This window comes from Mustela lutreola, chromosome 11 (assembly GCF_030435805.1).
Source record: "Mustela lutreola isolate mMusLut2 chromosome 11, mMusLut2.pri, whole genome shotgun sequence".
Taxonomy (NCBI): domain Eukaryota; kingdom Metazoa; phylum Chordata; class Mammalia; order Carnivora; family Mustelidae; genus Mustela; species Mustela lutreola.
The window spans coordinates 52,090,001-52,107,954 of record NC_081300.1 but is presented as its reverse complement, the minus strand read 5'-3'; the positions used below and the strand labels follow the sequence as shown (position 1 = coordinate 52,107,954).

The 17,954-nt window shown below is 33.4% G+C and overlaps 1 protein-coding gene across 2 annotated transcripts in view; it reads right to left on the bottom strand.

The window, feature by feature from the left end:
* Positions 1–17,954, bottom strand: part of SMCHD1 (structural maintenance of chromosomes flexible hinge domain containing 1) — a 150,484-nt gene that overhangs the window by 98,316 nt on the left and 34,214 nt on the right. The window contains exons 6-15 of one of the 2 annotated variants that reach the window (XM_059138660.1): positions 16,085–16,199; positions 15,846–15,965; positions 11,389–11,555; positions 8,298–8,388; positions 7,392–7,602; positions 5,194–5,314; positions 4,925–5,108; positions 3,427–3,621; positions 1,347–1,460; positions 662–768 (exon numbers count right to left, since the gene is read on the bottom strand). In XM_059138660.1, the coding sequence (XP_058994643.1) occupies positions 662–768; positions 1,347–1,460; positions 3,427–3,621; positions 4,925–5,108; positions 5,194–5,314; positions 7,392–7,602; positions 8,298–8,388; positions 11,389–11,555; positions 15,846–15,965; positions 16,085–16,199 (1,425 nt within the window). The remainder of the gene's footprint in view (positions 1–661; positions 769–1,346; positions 1,461–3,426; positions 3,622–4,924; positions 5,109–5,193; positions 5,315–7,391; positions 7,603–8,297; positions 8,389–11,388; positions 11,556–15,845; positions 15,966–16,084; positions 16,200–17,954) is intronic. The other variant, XM_059138661.1, reaches the window with a different exon arrangement.

The following is a 17,954-nucleotide window of genomic DNA, read 5'->3' as shown; positions in this document are numbered from 1 at the left end:
ATTATTAGTGAGATTCACTAAGAATCAAAATGACTGAATCATTAGCTACACCCGAGGTACAAACAGGGGTGCCTGAGCAAGCATCTGCCTTCAGCTTGGGTCATGATCCCGGGGTCCAGGAATCAGGCCCCGCATCAGGCTCCCTGCTCGGCTGGAAGCCTACCTCACCTTCTCCCACTTCCCCTGCTTGTGTTCCCTTTCTCACTGTGTCTCTGTCAAATAAAAAAATTAAAACCTCAAAGAATAAAAAAGAGAGCTACAAAGAGTTTTGTTTTTCTACTTTCCTTTACTTCTCTTGTACTATTCCCCCCATAAATCTTTACCAATCTTAACCTCTCAACAGTTACTACAATTTTCTTCTAGTTGTAGGTCAAACCAAGTCGTTTTCTAACATACCAGATTCATAGTGCCTCTAACAGTAACACTTTAGATATAGAAAAAGGAGGAAATTTTATACAAAACAAATATAGGAATCTGTTTCACAACCAGAGCTCTCCTTTTTTTTTTTTTAACAGCAAGAAGTTCATCACAATGTATAAATCTAAGACTACAAATGTCCTATTATGTGTCCATAACAACATATTCAAGAACAGTTAAAAGCACTATAATTCATTTTCTGCTTTCTTGTTATTCTTATCCTGCATTTTGAAATGTGAATTACCTTGCCATTTCATCTTCTACATATTTTTTCACAGCTTTCTCAGCAACTGTCCTATCGAGCTTTGCAATTGGCACAGTTTTTATTTCATCATACAGTGCCTGAGGTTCCTGGAAAAAAAAAAAAATTTACACCAACATTTCAAAAAAAACGATTCAAATTCGGCTGCATAAAAACTTGTTTCTTTGGAAGAAACATATTATACCCTAATTCAGTATATATATAATAGCTATTATTAAAATTATACCACAGAGTATATTTCTATTTTTCATGTAACCCCCTTAGGCATAATTAAATATCATTCAAATATTAACAAGAACATGGGAGAAGGATAAAGCCCACTTTAGTTTTGGAGTTATTCACTCCTGAGAAAGAATTCTGGCTCCAATTTTTACTCCAACGTGGATGAAATGTTTTTACAAATTTACAATGCTTTACAAAATCACTAGGACAACTAGAAATAACATACGCATGTTTGTTAAATGTTGGGCATCCAGATATTAAGCTTTACAGATTATTTAAAACACCAAATAAGAAACATAAAAATTCATGCTAACAATACTTTATCCAACAGTAAAAACCAAATGCTAGCAAAATATAAACTACAGTATCTTTATTTCAGCATTAAACAAAAGTAAGCAATACCAAGAGACTTTCAACAAAAATGTTTTATTACTTGCTATCTTACCATTGCAATCTGAACCTCTCCTCCCGTGGCATATACTTCTCCATCATGATCACCATAGAGAAAAAATTTTACTATGCTTCCATAAAAGAGAGGAAGTGTCTTGATTGTCTTGACCTAATATTTAGTTATTGGAAAAAAGGCTTTTAGTTTTTACTAAAACAGGCTTAATATTAACAACTATCTCATAGAACTGTTTCATTCAAGGGAAAAACTCGGTATCTATCAGAAAAATTACTGAAAAAAGCATCCTAATATTCTAATAAAGTTATATTTATTTATATTTACTTATGTAAGTTTTCTACTTACTCTTAACAAATCTCCGTAAAGACACAGTGGCTTCTTCATACAAAAATGTCATAGCTTTGCATGTTTTCTAAAAGGTCCATAAATCCTTCAAAGTTAATTATGAAAGCCAATATCCTTCAAACCCTTTTTCTCCACAAAATCTTGCTTTCAGACTATTGAACAGTAATTACAAACTCTGACAAATTCTTCCTTTTACATTAAGTGGCTTAAAGCTTGCTAATGGTATTTCCTTACTTGGCCTTAAGAATCTAAGAATAAGGGACGCCTGGGTGGCTCAGTTGGTTAAGCAGCTGCCTTCGGCTCAGGTCATGATCCCAGCGTCCTGGGATCGAGTCCCACATCGGGCTCCTTGCTCAGCGGGGAGCCTGCTTCTCCCTCTGCCTCTGCCTGCCATTCTGTCTGCCTGTGCTCGCTCTCTCCCCTTCTCTCTCTCTGATAAATAAATAAAATCTTAAAAAAAAAAAAATCTAAGAATAATTTTCATAGAAACTCCCAAGAAGGACTACCATAGTTCATACAAAAATCTACTTTCTCAGCTCATTTCTTAACTATTTCCTTCCACATACAACAGACTGCAGGACAATCCAACTTTATTACTGGCTGTTTTGCTGCACTTAACCTCTATCATCGTCTGTGCTCGGATTATGGTCTTTGAGAAAGCACCTTACTCAACAACCATACAGAATTTGACAGAAGTGATCACTTCCTCTTCCTTGTAACTCTTCCCTTGACTTCAGGGATACCATATTCTCCTAGTTTCCTTATATCTCATCAGTTTATCCATTCTATTTTCCTTCACTGGCTCATCCTTTTCATTCTAACCACCCCCATATATTGGAAAAACCAGGCTCCAGTTATACACACTACTTCTCTGGTGATCATATCAAATTCCAAAGCTTTAAATATATGATGATGACTTGAATTTACAGAATCAATGGATGCCCTTTGACCTCTGTAATACTTCAAGAATCCAAGTCTCTACCTCTTTCAAGGTCCTTACAAATGCACTTCTTGCCCAAAGAATGTAATGATTTGCTCTTCTCCCAAGGCCCATCCAAAGTCAGAAAATCCTCTCTTCTCCCTCCAAACTGCCAAAGCAGTATTCATCTCTCTTTCCATAGCACTTATTCCCTTCTCATTTACTATTACTTATATTTAGGTTATGTCTAATTTTAGACTATCATATCCCCAAGGATGAAAGACCTCACCTAGATCTCTTCATTCTCCATAATATGGTCAACAAGCAGACTTACAAGTTGGCATGCTCAATAAAAATTTATTAAAAAAATTCGTTATTTCATATCACATAAAAAAATTAAGACTCGGCATTTGAGTAAAGTTTAGTGCAAGAAAAAAATAAAAACTTTGCTAATTGAGACTTTGGGGGAACAAAGAGTTTTCTAAAAACTGCCATGCTAAATTATATAATTAAAATCAGTTTGTGGGGCACCTGGATGGCTCAGTGGGTTAAAGCCTCTGCTTTTTGCTCAGGTCATGATCCCAGGGTCCCGGGATTGAGCCCCGCATCAGGCTCTCTGCTCAGCAGGGAGCCTGCTTTCCTTCCTCTCTCTCTGCCTGCCTCTCTGCCTACTTGTGATCTCAGTCTGTCAAATAAATTTAAAAAAAAAAAAAAAAATCAGTTTGACCTTTTCATTCTTTCCCAGCTCCTGAGGAATCAAATACATGCATTATTTTGTTGTTAAATTCTAATACTAAATAATAATTTAGTTTTAAATTCTATTAAAAATTGAATCTAGAAATAAGTTAAACCTACCAGCTGTCCTGCTTTGTATATTTTTCCATCCCATTCTATTGCTGAGTATGTCGCCCAGGGGCCCTGCTTTTTAGAAGGAAGATCAGGACGTGTAATTACTCCTTTAAAAGATGTAAATTTTATTTGTTTGTCATACTTTTCATGACAGTCCTTCAGCCATAAAGCAAATTCTCTGTCAATTTTCATTCGCTGCTCCTGTAAAAAATTTATTTAATGTTCTATGAAATATAGCTACTAGTAAACAAATATAACTGCAAACACTGTCATTCATTCCTTTTTTCCTCCCACATATCCCACCCTCAGAAAACCTTTTAAAAAAAATTAAAACATGTTCCTGGAGCTTTTTCCCATATAATTTTAGATTTCTAACAGAAGCATTGCTAAGAAAGAAAATTTTTGCTATCATCTTTGGAACCAAGGTCTCAATGGTTACTACCAATAACAAAGATTTCCTTCCCTTGTATAAATGCTAGAATAAACCAAAAATGATGAACACTGGCTGCCTAGGAGAACGAGAACTAGCTGGATGCCTATGGGAAAGTGATAAGCAAGGAAGGCTCCTTGCTGTGAACCATACACATTCTCAACAAAGTGATAAAAATCTCTTTCCATTTATCAAGTACGAATATACATATATATAGTAAGCATATACAGTATATCTATAGTATGAAAATATCACTGGGGGAATGACTAGGGAGAAAAAAGCCTAAAAATCTTCTTATGAGGATGATAATGAAAAGAAAGTTGAGAAACACTACTGTACAAAACACATTTTTCCTTTTAGTTACATATTTTATATACGTATTGCCTATTCAAGAAAGTTAAAACATGAAATGAAAATGAAGTATTTTCTAATAATACTTAAGAAAATGTGTTATTTCTTACTGTTCTTTGCCCTGTTGGGAGATAAGAGATTTATACTTAAGCATTAGCCATTTAATGCCTGTCTTTCAAATAATTAGTAAGGAAGAAAATCTTCACACTACATGCTTTCATGGAAGATAATACATAAAGTTAAATTTATTTCTTCTTATATACCTTACTCTATTAATATATCATTTCCAAATAAAAATGGGACAAGATTAAAAATTATTTCACCTTAAATTTTTGTGACTTATAGTTGGAAAACCAGTATCTTAATCATTAAAAATTAAGCCTACCAAATTTTTATACTGCATTTTAATATATAGCTCTTGTAGTATATAATACTGTTCTCATACGCTTTCATCAAATTCACATGCTTCTGTAGCTTCTACTCACTGTCAAGGTCTTGATATTAAGATCTAAATAAAGATCTTTACATTTTATCCAAACACACTCTAATCAGTTTGAAATTTTTAAGTAATGTCAACACATAAACGCTCATGAAAAAAATTCATATATTTTTCGATTTAATAAAAAGCATGTAAATTATCAGTACAAATCTATTACTTGTGACTTTCACTGTACCTAAAATAGAACATGTGCAAATATTCAAGATTGATATTTAAAATCATACCTGTCCATTTAAAATCCTTGTAAAAAGCGTGTTCTTATCTTTCAATTTTAGCTCAAGATCCATAAAAGTCAGTTTATTTGTGCTGACCTGGAATTTGTCATTAGTGAATAATGCACCAGATATTCTATTATAACATTCAATTGGTGAAAGCCCTCTCTTCTTTGGAGGAGTACACCAGTCAAAGCTGGAACAGAACAAAATATTAATATTATAATTGGTAAAAATTAGATTTATAAAACAATGTAATTTCAGCAAAAATCAAAACTTACTCTTCAACAGATGTATATGGTATTAGCCGTCCATTCCAAAAACATTCAAAAATAGGCCTTTTCCCTCTTGCTGCTTTCTCAAGTATGAAACAATCATCATCATCATCTTCATCTTTTAATTCTAAAGCAAAGGCATGAGTGGAGCAAACTGTTTATTGCTATAAATTTATGCAACTTTTTACCACTGAGTAACTAACTTCTTTAAATGAAATATTAAAGTTGCTTCAGAGAACCTGTATCAAAAGCTCATAAGATCTCTCACACTGCTTACTGTCTATAAAACTTAATGACAGCTTTACTCTTAGTTTGCCCTCACACAGGCAGATTTCCAAAGTGGTTCCACATTACCAGTGGGTGTCTCTGATTTACGTCAATATATAGTTACTTATATACTTATCAATCTGTGTTAGGGATACTACACTAGCTGCTGAGCCTGCAAGCTTTAAAATCTATTTATAGAGTAAAAGGATCACACATGCAGAGATTATACCCTATAGCAGAAGCCCTCTTCCCTAAAAATACAGAGGTTTGGATCCTGTATTTCAAATAAGAAGTTTCATAATTCTGTCAGAACTAGTATGTTCACATAACAATCACTGGGAAATCTAGTGTCTAGTAGCAACAACTTTGCCTAGTATGAACAAATCAATCAATACTAAATTTAATTTTATTTTAAATACTAACTTCTCAAGCATCAGATTCAGGTGATACACAGCTAGAATTATTATGTTAAAAAGCATCAAACACATAATTAGCACAACTGCCTATAACATTTTTATGTTTCTTACCAAAACATCTTTATATACTCAAATAAGGATCAAACACTATGATCCTGAAACAGTCAACACCTTAGCTATTTTGGCTTTAAGGCACCCACCCAAAATAAACCCTTCTTCCTCCCTAAAAACATAAAGAAGTTCCTTTCTATCAAACCAAATCACTTTGCTTTTAGAGAATCCCTCTGGATCAATCAACCGATTGGTTCTTATTTTAAGATCTCATTTGAAGAACTTTTTGTCTATAGCATACAAAAATTACAAATGTCAAATTAAAAAGGGCTCAGCAAAATCATGGGAGGTAGAGCCACTGAGTAATAACTTACTCAATAATGCTGGGCACTATTCTAAGGATTTGCATTGGTGGTTTCTTACCTAACATTCACAACACCTCAACAAGGAAATAAACTACATCCCATTTCACAGATCGAAATATGGTGATAAGGAGTAGTTTGTCAAAGTTTACCCAACAGAAAGAGGCAAAGATGGGATTCAAATTAGGAAATCTGGTTCCAGAACACACAAGACTAAAAATACACTAAGCAAGTATTCTGAATGAGAAAGTTTTATATTATTAATCTATGAATTCAATGCAATTTCAGTAATTCCACTAGGATTTTTCAAAGGGAATATAATTAGTAATTCCAAAATTTATCCAGAAGAGCAAAAGATTAAGAATTTTTTCAAAAAAGAATAATGAGTTTCCTATCCTACAGCTATCAATACATGGTATAAAACTACAAGAGTATCATTACTCACATATATAAACATAAAATACATTAATAACTTAAAGAATCCAGATCTATGTACTTATAGGAACTTATTATTATTATGAAAATAATATTTCAAACCATTTAAAAAACAGTAACATTCAGTAACTGGTGCTAGGAAACCAAGTACTCACATGTAAAATATTAAGTCAAAGCCCTACCTCTTCGTATATGCAAAAAAAAGGAGATTATAAATGCATTAAAAATTTAAGGATAAAATGGTTAAAAAATAAAACTACAGGATTGTTTTATAACCTGAAGTGTTAAGAAGGCTTTCCACAGCAAGACAAAATTAGAAAGAATTAAGAAAAAACTGGCATGATTAAGTTCAAAGCTTCTTTATAAATATCCACAGAGATAATGGGAAGACAATGTGGGGAACATTTAGGATTAATATGCAGTACATAGCTAAAAGTTCATTAAGAAATCCATGTGAAAAGAACATATGCTCTTTAAAGCCAATGCTTTTTTTATTCATCTGGAAGTGAATACACACAAAAATCAAGAAGCATAAAAATTATAAACACCTAAGATACACATAAGGAACAAAGTTTAATTTAATCTAGCCTTAACAGCCCAACTAATAATTAATTGTTAAAAAATCCTAAATCACAACTTCACATTTTGTAGCTAAGATAACAAATTAACATACTTGATGGAAAGCATGGATCATCGGGGTAAGTTTCTCTATCATATAAGAAAGGGTGATATCGAATAATCCCTTCCACTACACCATCTCCTTCAACATGAGCCTTGAACTCAAAACTATCAGATGCTGTGTTTATATACAACGTCTGCATGTCATCTTCTATTTCCCTTAGGTTGACAATCTTAGGTGCCTTCCCCTTTTCAAACATAGAAATCTAAAATAAAAATAAAACAAAAATAATTAAATTCTATGGTGAATTCACTTTTGTTCTCAACTATGATCCAACAACAGAATAGGCAAAAACTTGGATTTATACAAGTAATCATGTAGCTTAATTATATATATTTTTATATATGGGTTAAATAACCAGTAAGTAGCATCTCTCAATAAGGAATTTAATATATTACTAAAAAAACAATGTAAGCAAAAAAAGAGCAAAGCAGAGCTGATGAAGAGATACTAAGAGGTACATTTTAAGTTTCATGCTTGAGGTAGGAAGTGGGACAAGGATAATGTGAAATTCTTTCCAGTGTGTGGGAAAGGATATTGAGAACCCAATATTCAAATGTTCTGTGCTTCTAAATATTACTTCATTGTCATAAGACTTCTATGAACAAAGAGAAACATTTATACCCTTTTTCTCCCTGCTTTGAGACATGCTGTTCAGCAACTACTCATATCTCTACAGAAGACAGAGGAAAAAGAGAAATCAAACACTACAGTAAATAAAGGTTCAAAACCCAAATACATCTAGCAATGACCTCTTCACTTAAATATCAAATTGCCAAAGTACTTTCGAGAAACACAGGGAAAGAGAGGTGATCTAACTGATTTTCCTTATCCAGAGTCACTTGGAACTGGAACAGATACTCATAATCTGTAATATTCTAAGAAAGATTTTTATCTTACTTCAATATCAATGTTGTTGAAAGGTCCAACTTCTTTTGATGTATGTTTTTCGTTTCCTTTTGGGCCATGAATATAGTAATGATAAATATGCCTAAAATACAGAAAAATAACTTTATACTTTTAATTTAATTTAATTTATAAAAATTACAGTTCTTATAATAATCCACAAAAAAATATTTTATAACTACTATTTGGTAGGTGCTAAGCTATACTAAGCATTTATTTTTAGGGTGGGGCATGCAGGGGGAAAAGCGGAGGAGAGAGAATATTTCAAACCTGACATGGGGCCTGATCTCATAACCCTTAGATCATGACCAAGTGGAAATCAAGAGACAGATGCTTAACTGACTGAGCCATCCAGGCGCCCCTATGTTAAGCATTCTTCTTCTTTTTTTTTTAATACTAAGCATTCTTAAATACAGTATCCTATTTAATGGTAAAAACAATCCTCATTTTATGGATAAAGAAATTGGGATGCAAGGGGTTTATATACTTTACCTAAGGTTACAGAACTACAATTTAAAAGGTGGACTACAGTCCAAGCCTTTCCAACGTAAAAAGCCCACAAAGTGTATACCTTCCAAAAGTATAGTTTACCAAAAAAATGAAAACCAGAAGGCAAGAGACTATAATATAATTTACTTATCAGGAATTCTAGAAAGGATTTAAATATCAGGGAGTACGCAGGATTAGGTAATCTTTAAATTATCTTCTCAATATGAGTATCATCCTGTAACTCTCTTCCCTCCTTTCCTATAGCATCAAGACAATCTCACTCCAACATTCCCACCAAAATCGGTGATTTTTGAAGGGATAATGTTGAGTTTATTAGCCTTTATTAAGCCTTTATTATTAGCCTTTATTATTTTCCTTTATTAAGGCTAATAAACTCAACATTATCCCTTCAAAAATCACTAATTCAGAATGTTTTAAAAGATAATTTGGTGAGATTATTCATGGCTAAAACATATTACATCTATCATTACTCTTCAAACAGGAATTTGCAAAATTCCTTTGTATGAATTTTAATTTTAAAAAATTATCCTAGCTACTCTTTAAAACACTGAGATAAAAGGAAATCAGTGGAAACCTTCAGGTCTTTCTTCATGCACCTCAAAAGTGTTAACATCATTATCAACAGTAAGGTTAAAATAACACATTCAGAAAGAGTGCTGTAATTAGCTTAACAGATAGGTTTCAAAGAATGGTTAAAATAATAGGTTATTATTTGTTGAGCAAGATTATATTCTAATTATGTGTTATGTACACTGAGTTCCTTTAGTTAAAAGAAATAATTACAAAATAGCTAATGAAATATGGATTTAGAGAATAAAAATTCCCAAGTCCTATTTAAAATTCTTGGATTACAGTCAATAAACATCAATATTCCACAAGAGAAAAGGTAAAATAAATAAAAATATTTTCCAGATGCCTGGGTGGTTCAGTCAGTTAAATGTCTGCCTTCAGCTCAGACATGATTCTAGTGTCCTGAGATCAAGTCCTACATGGGGCTTCCTGCTCAGTGGGGAGTCTGCTTCTCCCTATACCCTTCCCTTGCTTGTGCTCTCTCTCTCACACTCTCTCTCAAATAAGTAAATAAAATCTTAAAAATAAAAAAATAAAAATAAAATAATTTTCCCATTAAAGAAAAAATTTAAACTATTAGTAGGCATTTATGTATAAAATAATCTTAAAAGATAAAATAAAATAATCTTAAGCGTAATCACCTTTTGAATAAATGTGAAAAAACACTTCTTTTTTAAAGATTTTATTTATTTATTTGACAGAGAGAAATCACAAGTAGATGGAGAGGCAGGCAGAGAGAGAGAGAGAGAGGGAAGCAGGCTCCCTGCCGAGCAGAGAGCCCGATGCGGGACTTGATCCCAGGACCCTGAGATCATGACCTGAGCCGAAAGCAGCGGCTTAACCCACTGAGCCACCCAGGCGCCCCGTGAAAAAAACACTTTTAAAAAATGGGGTGGGGGGCATGTGGCTGGCTCAGCTTGTGGAGCATGCAACTCCCGATCCCAGGGTTTTGAGTTGGAGCCCCAAGTTGGGTGTAGAGAGTATTTAAAAGTAAAATCTTTAAAAAAATTTTAAAAAGAAAAAAGTGAATTTCGTGCAGATGTACCCATTTCTGCAAGACTCAGTAATGTGGACTAATGCAAATTACTGAAGCAATCCACTAAATGATACTTACTATTTAACTACGGGAAAAAACTAAGAACCATTAAATATTCTGATGATTTGTTCTAATGGAATATGTTATACTCTCTAAAAGTTTTCCTGGAATAGATATCCAAAGATTTATTTTCAGTACTATTAATACATTTGCATACATTATTTTAACAGACTTCACGCATTCATTTGATTAACATTTACTGAGCATCTACTATTTAACAGGTAACACTAGGGATATAGCAGTGCATAAAAAAAAAGTGCATAAAATTCCATTCCAATGGGGGAAGGCAGGAAAAAAATGAAAATACATGGTATGGAAGATTATGATAGGTGCTATAAAGACGACACAAAAGGGGAATATGAACATGATGGTGCTAAATTTGATACATTCTGAAGTTTATTTATTTTTTTAAAGATTTTATTTATTTATTTGACAGAGAGAGAGAGATCACTGAAGTTTATTTTAAATTTTATCATAGGTCTTATAAGCCTGCCCCTCAAATGATTATCAATATGTTACAGGTAATCAATAAATACTTACAGAACAGAGAACTGTTTAAAAAAAATTTTTTTTAATTTAATTTATTTATTTGACAGAGAGATCACAAGTAGGCAGAGAGAGAGGAGGAAGCAGGCTCCCCGCTGAGCAGAGAGCCCAATGTGGGCCTCGATCCCAGGACCCTGAGACCATGACCAGAGCTGAAAGGCAGAGGCCTAACCCACTGAGCCATGCAGGCGCCCCAGAGAACTGTTTTAATGCCATCATTAGAGTACTGGAGTACTGGTTACTGCAAGGAAGGGAAGGAAATGAGACAGAAGCAGAGCACACAGCCAAGAAGTTTCAATGTATCTCTAATATGTTCCGTCTTAAAAAGAATACATAGCAACATGTCCTGAATCAAGTACTTACGCTAACTGTCTTGTCCAAAGAAGGAAATAATTTTTCAAGTACTGTATGTGTTCTGGCTGTACTCCTGTGATAACCACAGCAGTAAAGCTATCTTTTTCCTTCTCCTCTAAGATAAGATGATGTAGAAATCTTTCATCATCATTTGTAATGTGAACAGAATCAGATGGCTAGGAGAGTGAATATAAATACAACAAATTAAATACACTTAATGTAATATACAAATAACATCTACATTAATTCTAATATGATTCACTTAGTTTCATAAATGGGCTTCAAAAAACTTTTGAAGGAAAATAGCCCAAAACAAATCAGCTGAGTATGTAGCAATGCTGTTAGAACAGGATATTTTAACACTGACTGCTAAACTGGCATACATACAGGAGCACCCTATTACCACAATGCTGATTAAATCAATTTTAGACTCATAAAAGGTAAAAATGTATTTGTGTGTGTGTGTGTATACTGAGTTTAAAAATGCTGAAAAAAACGGAAGATACTTACTTACCCTAGGATGGAATGAGTCCTTACTTGGTATACCTAACACTTAACTTGGTAGGGACAAATAAATGCCCAGCCCTCCATGCTCAAGAAAACTGGGATGTAGGCTGAAACCAGCTGGCTTAGCCCAAAGGCACTGTGTTTAAAAGGGAATAAAATAATCCTGTACCCTAGTCCACTTTCAGAGACTCTAGCTTGCTTAGAAGGGAAGTGGGGGAGGGGAAAGAGTAAGGAGTGTTTGTGGATAAGAATTATGAATGTCTTGATTTTTACTCTAAGACTTTATGTGTTAAAATTACATGCATATATACATACTACGTATATTGCTATATACATAAAGCTTTTAAGGATACACACTGAACTATTATATCTAGGAAGCTGGCTGATTTTTTAAAAATAAGCATATATTACCACTTCCTAAAAATAAAAACAAACCCTCCAAAACCATTCCAATGCATCCCTATACACTAATATTACAGCTACAACATATAGTATACAAGTAATATTTTATATACTCTGAGAGCTAGTGGATTAGCTTGAGTTTACTAGTGATGTAGGTTCATTACCAAATATTTATTGAACACTTCCAAGTTCTATGACTCAACATGGACACAAGGAAGATAAGAATTAGACTAGTGCCCTCCCTCCCTACAAATTCTGATAGATGAAAAACAAATGATTACAAAACAATGTGCCGTTATAAAGATATGAACCAAGAGCTACAGAGTTAAGAGTTAAGAGGGTAATGTTTACCCAGAACATGAATAGAACATTCTAGCCCAATGAGAACATGAAAGATTTGAGAGTATAAAGCAAACAAGGTAGTTTAAAGTATATGATAAATACATGATGAAAGAGGAGACTGGAAAGGCTGAATCAAGCAGTGACAATGGATGGAAGAGAGGGCAGATGAAAAACTATGTTAAAAGACAGAACAGAATGGTGAATGATTAACAGGATTATAATTACTAACTACTTGGTCAGGGGATACTGTTAATTGCAAAGAGTAGTTGGGGAAAAAGCGAGAAAGAAGGAGGAACAGAAAAGGTTGGTAGATAGTATTTTATTTCAGATGTACCAAAAGTGAGATATTCATGGAACATCTAGAGAAAGGCATCTAACTGAAATGGGAAATGAGTACCCCAGACATGATCAGTTGGTATTCAGCATCCATTCATCCCACCTTTTATAGTCCCTTCCTGGACTACAGAGACTGGAAAGCCAAACTCCCTTTTCAGACTTTTCAGACTCCCTTACATTTTAAGTTGTGGGGCACGTTAGGTTTCACCAATTAGATGTAGCAGCCAAAACTTTAGAAGAGGAAAATGAGACAAAGGCCATTTCCTGATATTTCTTTAATGTTTTCTGTTATTACACCAGGTACTGAACAACTGATATCCAGGTTCCAGCTTCAAGCGTTAGCACTGATAAAGCAACTATTATAGCCAAAAGGTCTGTGTTTTGGTGTTAGAAGAACTGCACCAGCAAGACCTTTCCAACTCCTGGATCACAGATAAGGCAGGATGTTTCTAAGTTCCTGAGCCAGTGGTGGTCCTCCAGCTACATGACTGTAGCAAATGTTGCAGCATCCCTTGAAGGTCAATTCAGAGTGTCCCATTATCCTTCTCTGAGGCGGAGCATTCCTAGCCCTTCGAATAATTATGCAAGCATCTAATTCCCTTTTCTAAATCTTTTCTGTTTGAAGTGTCTAGAATGATTTTTCCTCGATGGAGTCCAGCCTGATTCAGTGACTCAATCTTAAAAGCCTTGACAAGAAATACAGTTCGGAGAATTGCTGGCGTTAAGCAGCATGTATATTGCCCCTAGAAAAAGCAAGACTCCTGGTTGTAAATCAAGAGCCACCAACTCTATACACAAGACTGTTTATAAGAGCTGGAGAAGCCAAAAAGTAGGCTGGAAAAGACTGGCCAGGGGAAAAAAAAAGGACCAGGGGCTTATTGGTAGTACCCATGAGATGTTTGTTGGCACAAATTAAGCACAAATTACAGGAAAAAATGGCAGAAGTGATGACCCAAGAGATATTAGTTCTACCCAAGGTGTATCACACCTGTACGGTTTTGAAAATCACTTAAATTATTTCCTATTTTTCACCTGTTTTGACATGGCAAATATTTCCACAAATATACCTTAAAGGTTTTCGTGGTGGTAACATAAGATGACAAAGATGGAATACTATTATGTAAATATAATAAGATGTGTAAATTGTAATAAATGCAACAAATATAAAAAGGAAAAAAGTGGGATGAGCAAAATGAAGAACTCTCCTGGACAGAGGAGAATGTTAAGTTATATAGAAAAAAGTGGCTTATAAATATAAGAAAAGAATTCAGTCCACTTAATAAAGAAAAAGTATTATTTTCACCTGTCAAATTGCCAGCATTTTGCTACTCCCCTCCACTCCTTTTTTAAAAACAAGGAAATTATCAGATAGGCACTTCCACATACTATTTTCAGGAGTGTATCTGATTTGGGTTTAACCTTTTAGAAAAGCAATTTATAATCTACACCATGAACATTTAAGAAGTTCAAATTCATTGTCACTCTATTAAAATTATAATCTGTATGAAGATAAAACTTATTTGGACAAAATGTTATGCAAGGACATTCATGGACATTCATGGTGTCCTTATTTATAATTATAATAGAATATTTATAATTATAATAGAATTTATAAATAGAATATTTATAATTATAATAGAATCCTTTAAGTTAAATGCTTAACAGAATAAATTACAATACAGACAAATACTATGAACCTAGGAAAGAGTATGTGTATAAAAATATTTCATAAAATGGAGAAATACCCAAAATGTTAAAGAAATGTGGACTCCAAAAGGTAAATATATTTTTTAAAAGTAAGTATATGAAAGAGATTAAGAGTACACTTTTCTCTCCCACCCCCAACTCAAGATGCCAATAAGGAGGTTTTATTTTAATTTCAATGTTACAGTGTTACATTAGTTTCAGGTAAATACGCTTATCTCGATGAGCACTCAGTAATATATGGAATTGTTTAGTCACTATATTGTACACCTGAAACTAATATATAACATTGTATGTTAACAACACTGGATTTAAAATTTAAAATTTAAAAAAAAAAAAAAAAACCTGTGAGCATATAAGTTAGACTAGAAATTCAACTAGAAATTTCTTCCCAGAATGAGACAATTTTTAAGTTTCCTATACATTTTTTATAACTTGTTTTACAATCAGAAAAGAATTTAAGAAGCTCAAAATTACTTTAAAATAAAGATTTTAGGGGCACCTAGTTGTCTCAGTGGGCACAGCACATGACTCTTAGTCTCCATGTCATGAGTTCAAGCCCCATGTTGGGCATGAAGCCTACTTAAGAATAATAATTTAAAAAAAAAAAAAGAATAATAATTCTTAAAAAACATTAAAAAAAAATTCTAAACTGTTTCAAGTGGAGAAAAGTTGAATCATACAATAAATACTATATACTCATCACCATGATACAAATTTGTTAACATTATGCTTACTAAAATTGGAATCTAATTACAAATATCTAACAGATATAAATAACTCATTTATTTCTCTGGAGCTCTGATTTCCTAAAAGCCTATCATCCTGTAACTGTTTTCTACTCTAACTTGAAACTGTTAGACCAAAAAAGATTTAAAAATTCAATCTCAATATAAGGAAAAAAGTTTACAATCTTATGAGCAATTTCCGGGAACCTAGCTTTACGAGACAAGTTGCTGCCTGAAGACTTCCAGCCTGAAAAAGCATGCAAATAGTCACTTTTTGCTATTCACATGATTAAAGGAAAAAAATAAAAAATAACACAATTTGAAAATGTCATACCTTCAAGTTTTTAAAGCAAGAGTTTAAGTATCTTGGATAGAAATTGAAAGAAAAATTGTCTCTATCATCTGTCCATCAGTAACAACTTTATAACGAGTTACAATGTATCATACCTTTCTGTTTCTAATATATCCACTATATATTGCCTCTTTATTTTTCTCCTTCTTCTCAAAATCTTCTTTAGAAAGCACAAGTTCATGAACATCTTGGGAATCTGCAGGTTTGCTTATCATCTGTTAAATATTAACAAGAGTACTTTAAAAATTCCTAAAAGTTAAACTGGTTAACACACCTAGAATCAACCTCAAAATATTTTTAATCAACTTTCATTTATAAGAAACCTTTTACTTACTCTGGCTGATTGTCCAACAAAGAAAACAGCCTGCTTGCCCCCAACACCAAAATAGGAAATATCACTATTTAAACTGCGTGGCACTGGTACTGGACGAACATATCCTGAATGATCACTAAAAATAAAACATTAATGCAGTGATTTTAAACAGGCTACTTAGGTACCAAAGGAAATTGTTATCGAACTTTTATTAAGTGTTAATAAAATTATCCCCAAGCTAGACAATACCCTTATTCAAGGTAAAGGAATCAGAACCCAAAGTCAAGATACCACCTAATCCAGCAGTTCTCAAAATATATTCCCCAGACCACCCGTTATCAGCATCACAAAAAACTCAAAAAATGCACATTCTTGGACCCACCCTACTAAATCATAAACTCTCTCAGCAAACAAGATTAAATAAATGCCTATATCCTTATCTATATTACTGCCCCTACAACTGTCCCTTCAAAATTGTTTACTGCTTCAAAACTTTAAAAAATATTCTCTGAAGAATATAGGAATTATAGCAAAGACATTCTTACTTCCATGTATCATGACAAAAGAACCTCTTATGGAACCATTAACACCACTCTGGAGAGTAGGCATCCGTGGTCTCTCAAAATATAGGCTAGGTGTCCATTCCCAATATCAGATATAAACAGAATTAGGGGTGAGGCCAGAACCCCTATTACACTCAATGTAAAAGCTAAACACTACATGTGGCATAGCTGGAAGAATTAGAAAACACAAAGATACACTGAAAGTATGTTCCCATAAGAAATTTAAAAAGAAAAGGAACAGAAAATGTCAAAGTAGGTATAAAAGACATGAAGGACCAAAGGAAAATATCTCACACAAGTGTAGTACTGGAAAGAAGAGAAAATGGAAAAACTACAAATATATTGGTTGACAGAGCTGGGAAATGCAGGAAATAGGAAGTTGTAAAAGAATGCAAACTCTCAGTCATAAGATGAGTAAGTTCTGAAGATCTAGCACTTACACTCTACTGTATAACTGAAATCTGCTAAGAGAATAAAACTTAAAAATGCTCTCTCCAAAGGAAAAAAAAAAAGGTAAATATGTGAGGTAATGAATGTGTCAATTAACTAGAGGGAAGGAATCCTGTTTAAAAGAAAACCAGCAGTGCCTGAGTGGCTCAGTGGGTTAAGCCTCTGCCTTTGGCTCAGGTCATGATCTCAGGGTCCTGGGACAGAGCCCTGCATTGGGCTCTCTGCTAGGTGAAGAGCCTGCTTCCCACCCCTCCCTGTCTGCCGCTCTGCCTGCTTGTGATTACTCTCTCTGTCAAATAAATAAAATCTTAAATAAAAAAAAAAAAGAAAACCAGAATACAGTTCAATATTTAATATATATCAATGTAAAAGGTGTAAGAACAAAAGATCAAGACAGTAAATGACAAGGATATTACTGCTGTGATGTACTAATACTGTATGTGAAGTAGATGTGAAATGGCATATTACTTAAGATAGACTATGACAAATTAAAGATATATATTTTTAATCCTAAAATTATAGTAAAACAAGAGTAACAACCAGTAATCCAACAAAGGAAAGAAATAAAATAGAATTACACACATGAGACACTCAATTTTAAATAAGTCGGGGGAAAAAAAAAAGAACAAACATAACAATAATTGCAGTGAATGTAATTGGTCTAAATCCCCAATTAAGCAGAGAAAACTTTAAGACACAACTATATGTTGCCTACTATAAAGTGACAACAGGTTAAAAATTTGGAAAAAGACTTTGCATCTTAACACTAATGTAAAGAAAGCTGGAGTTGCTATATTAACATCAAACAAAGTAGATAGAAGATTATCACCAGGATATGAAGAACATGAAAACAAATACATGGGTAAATTAAATAGGTC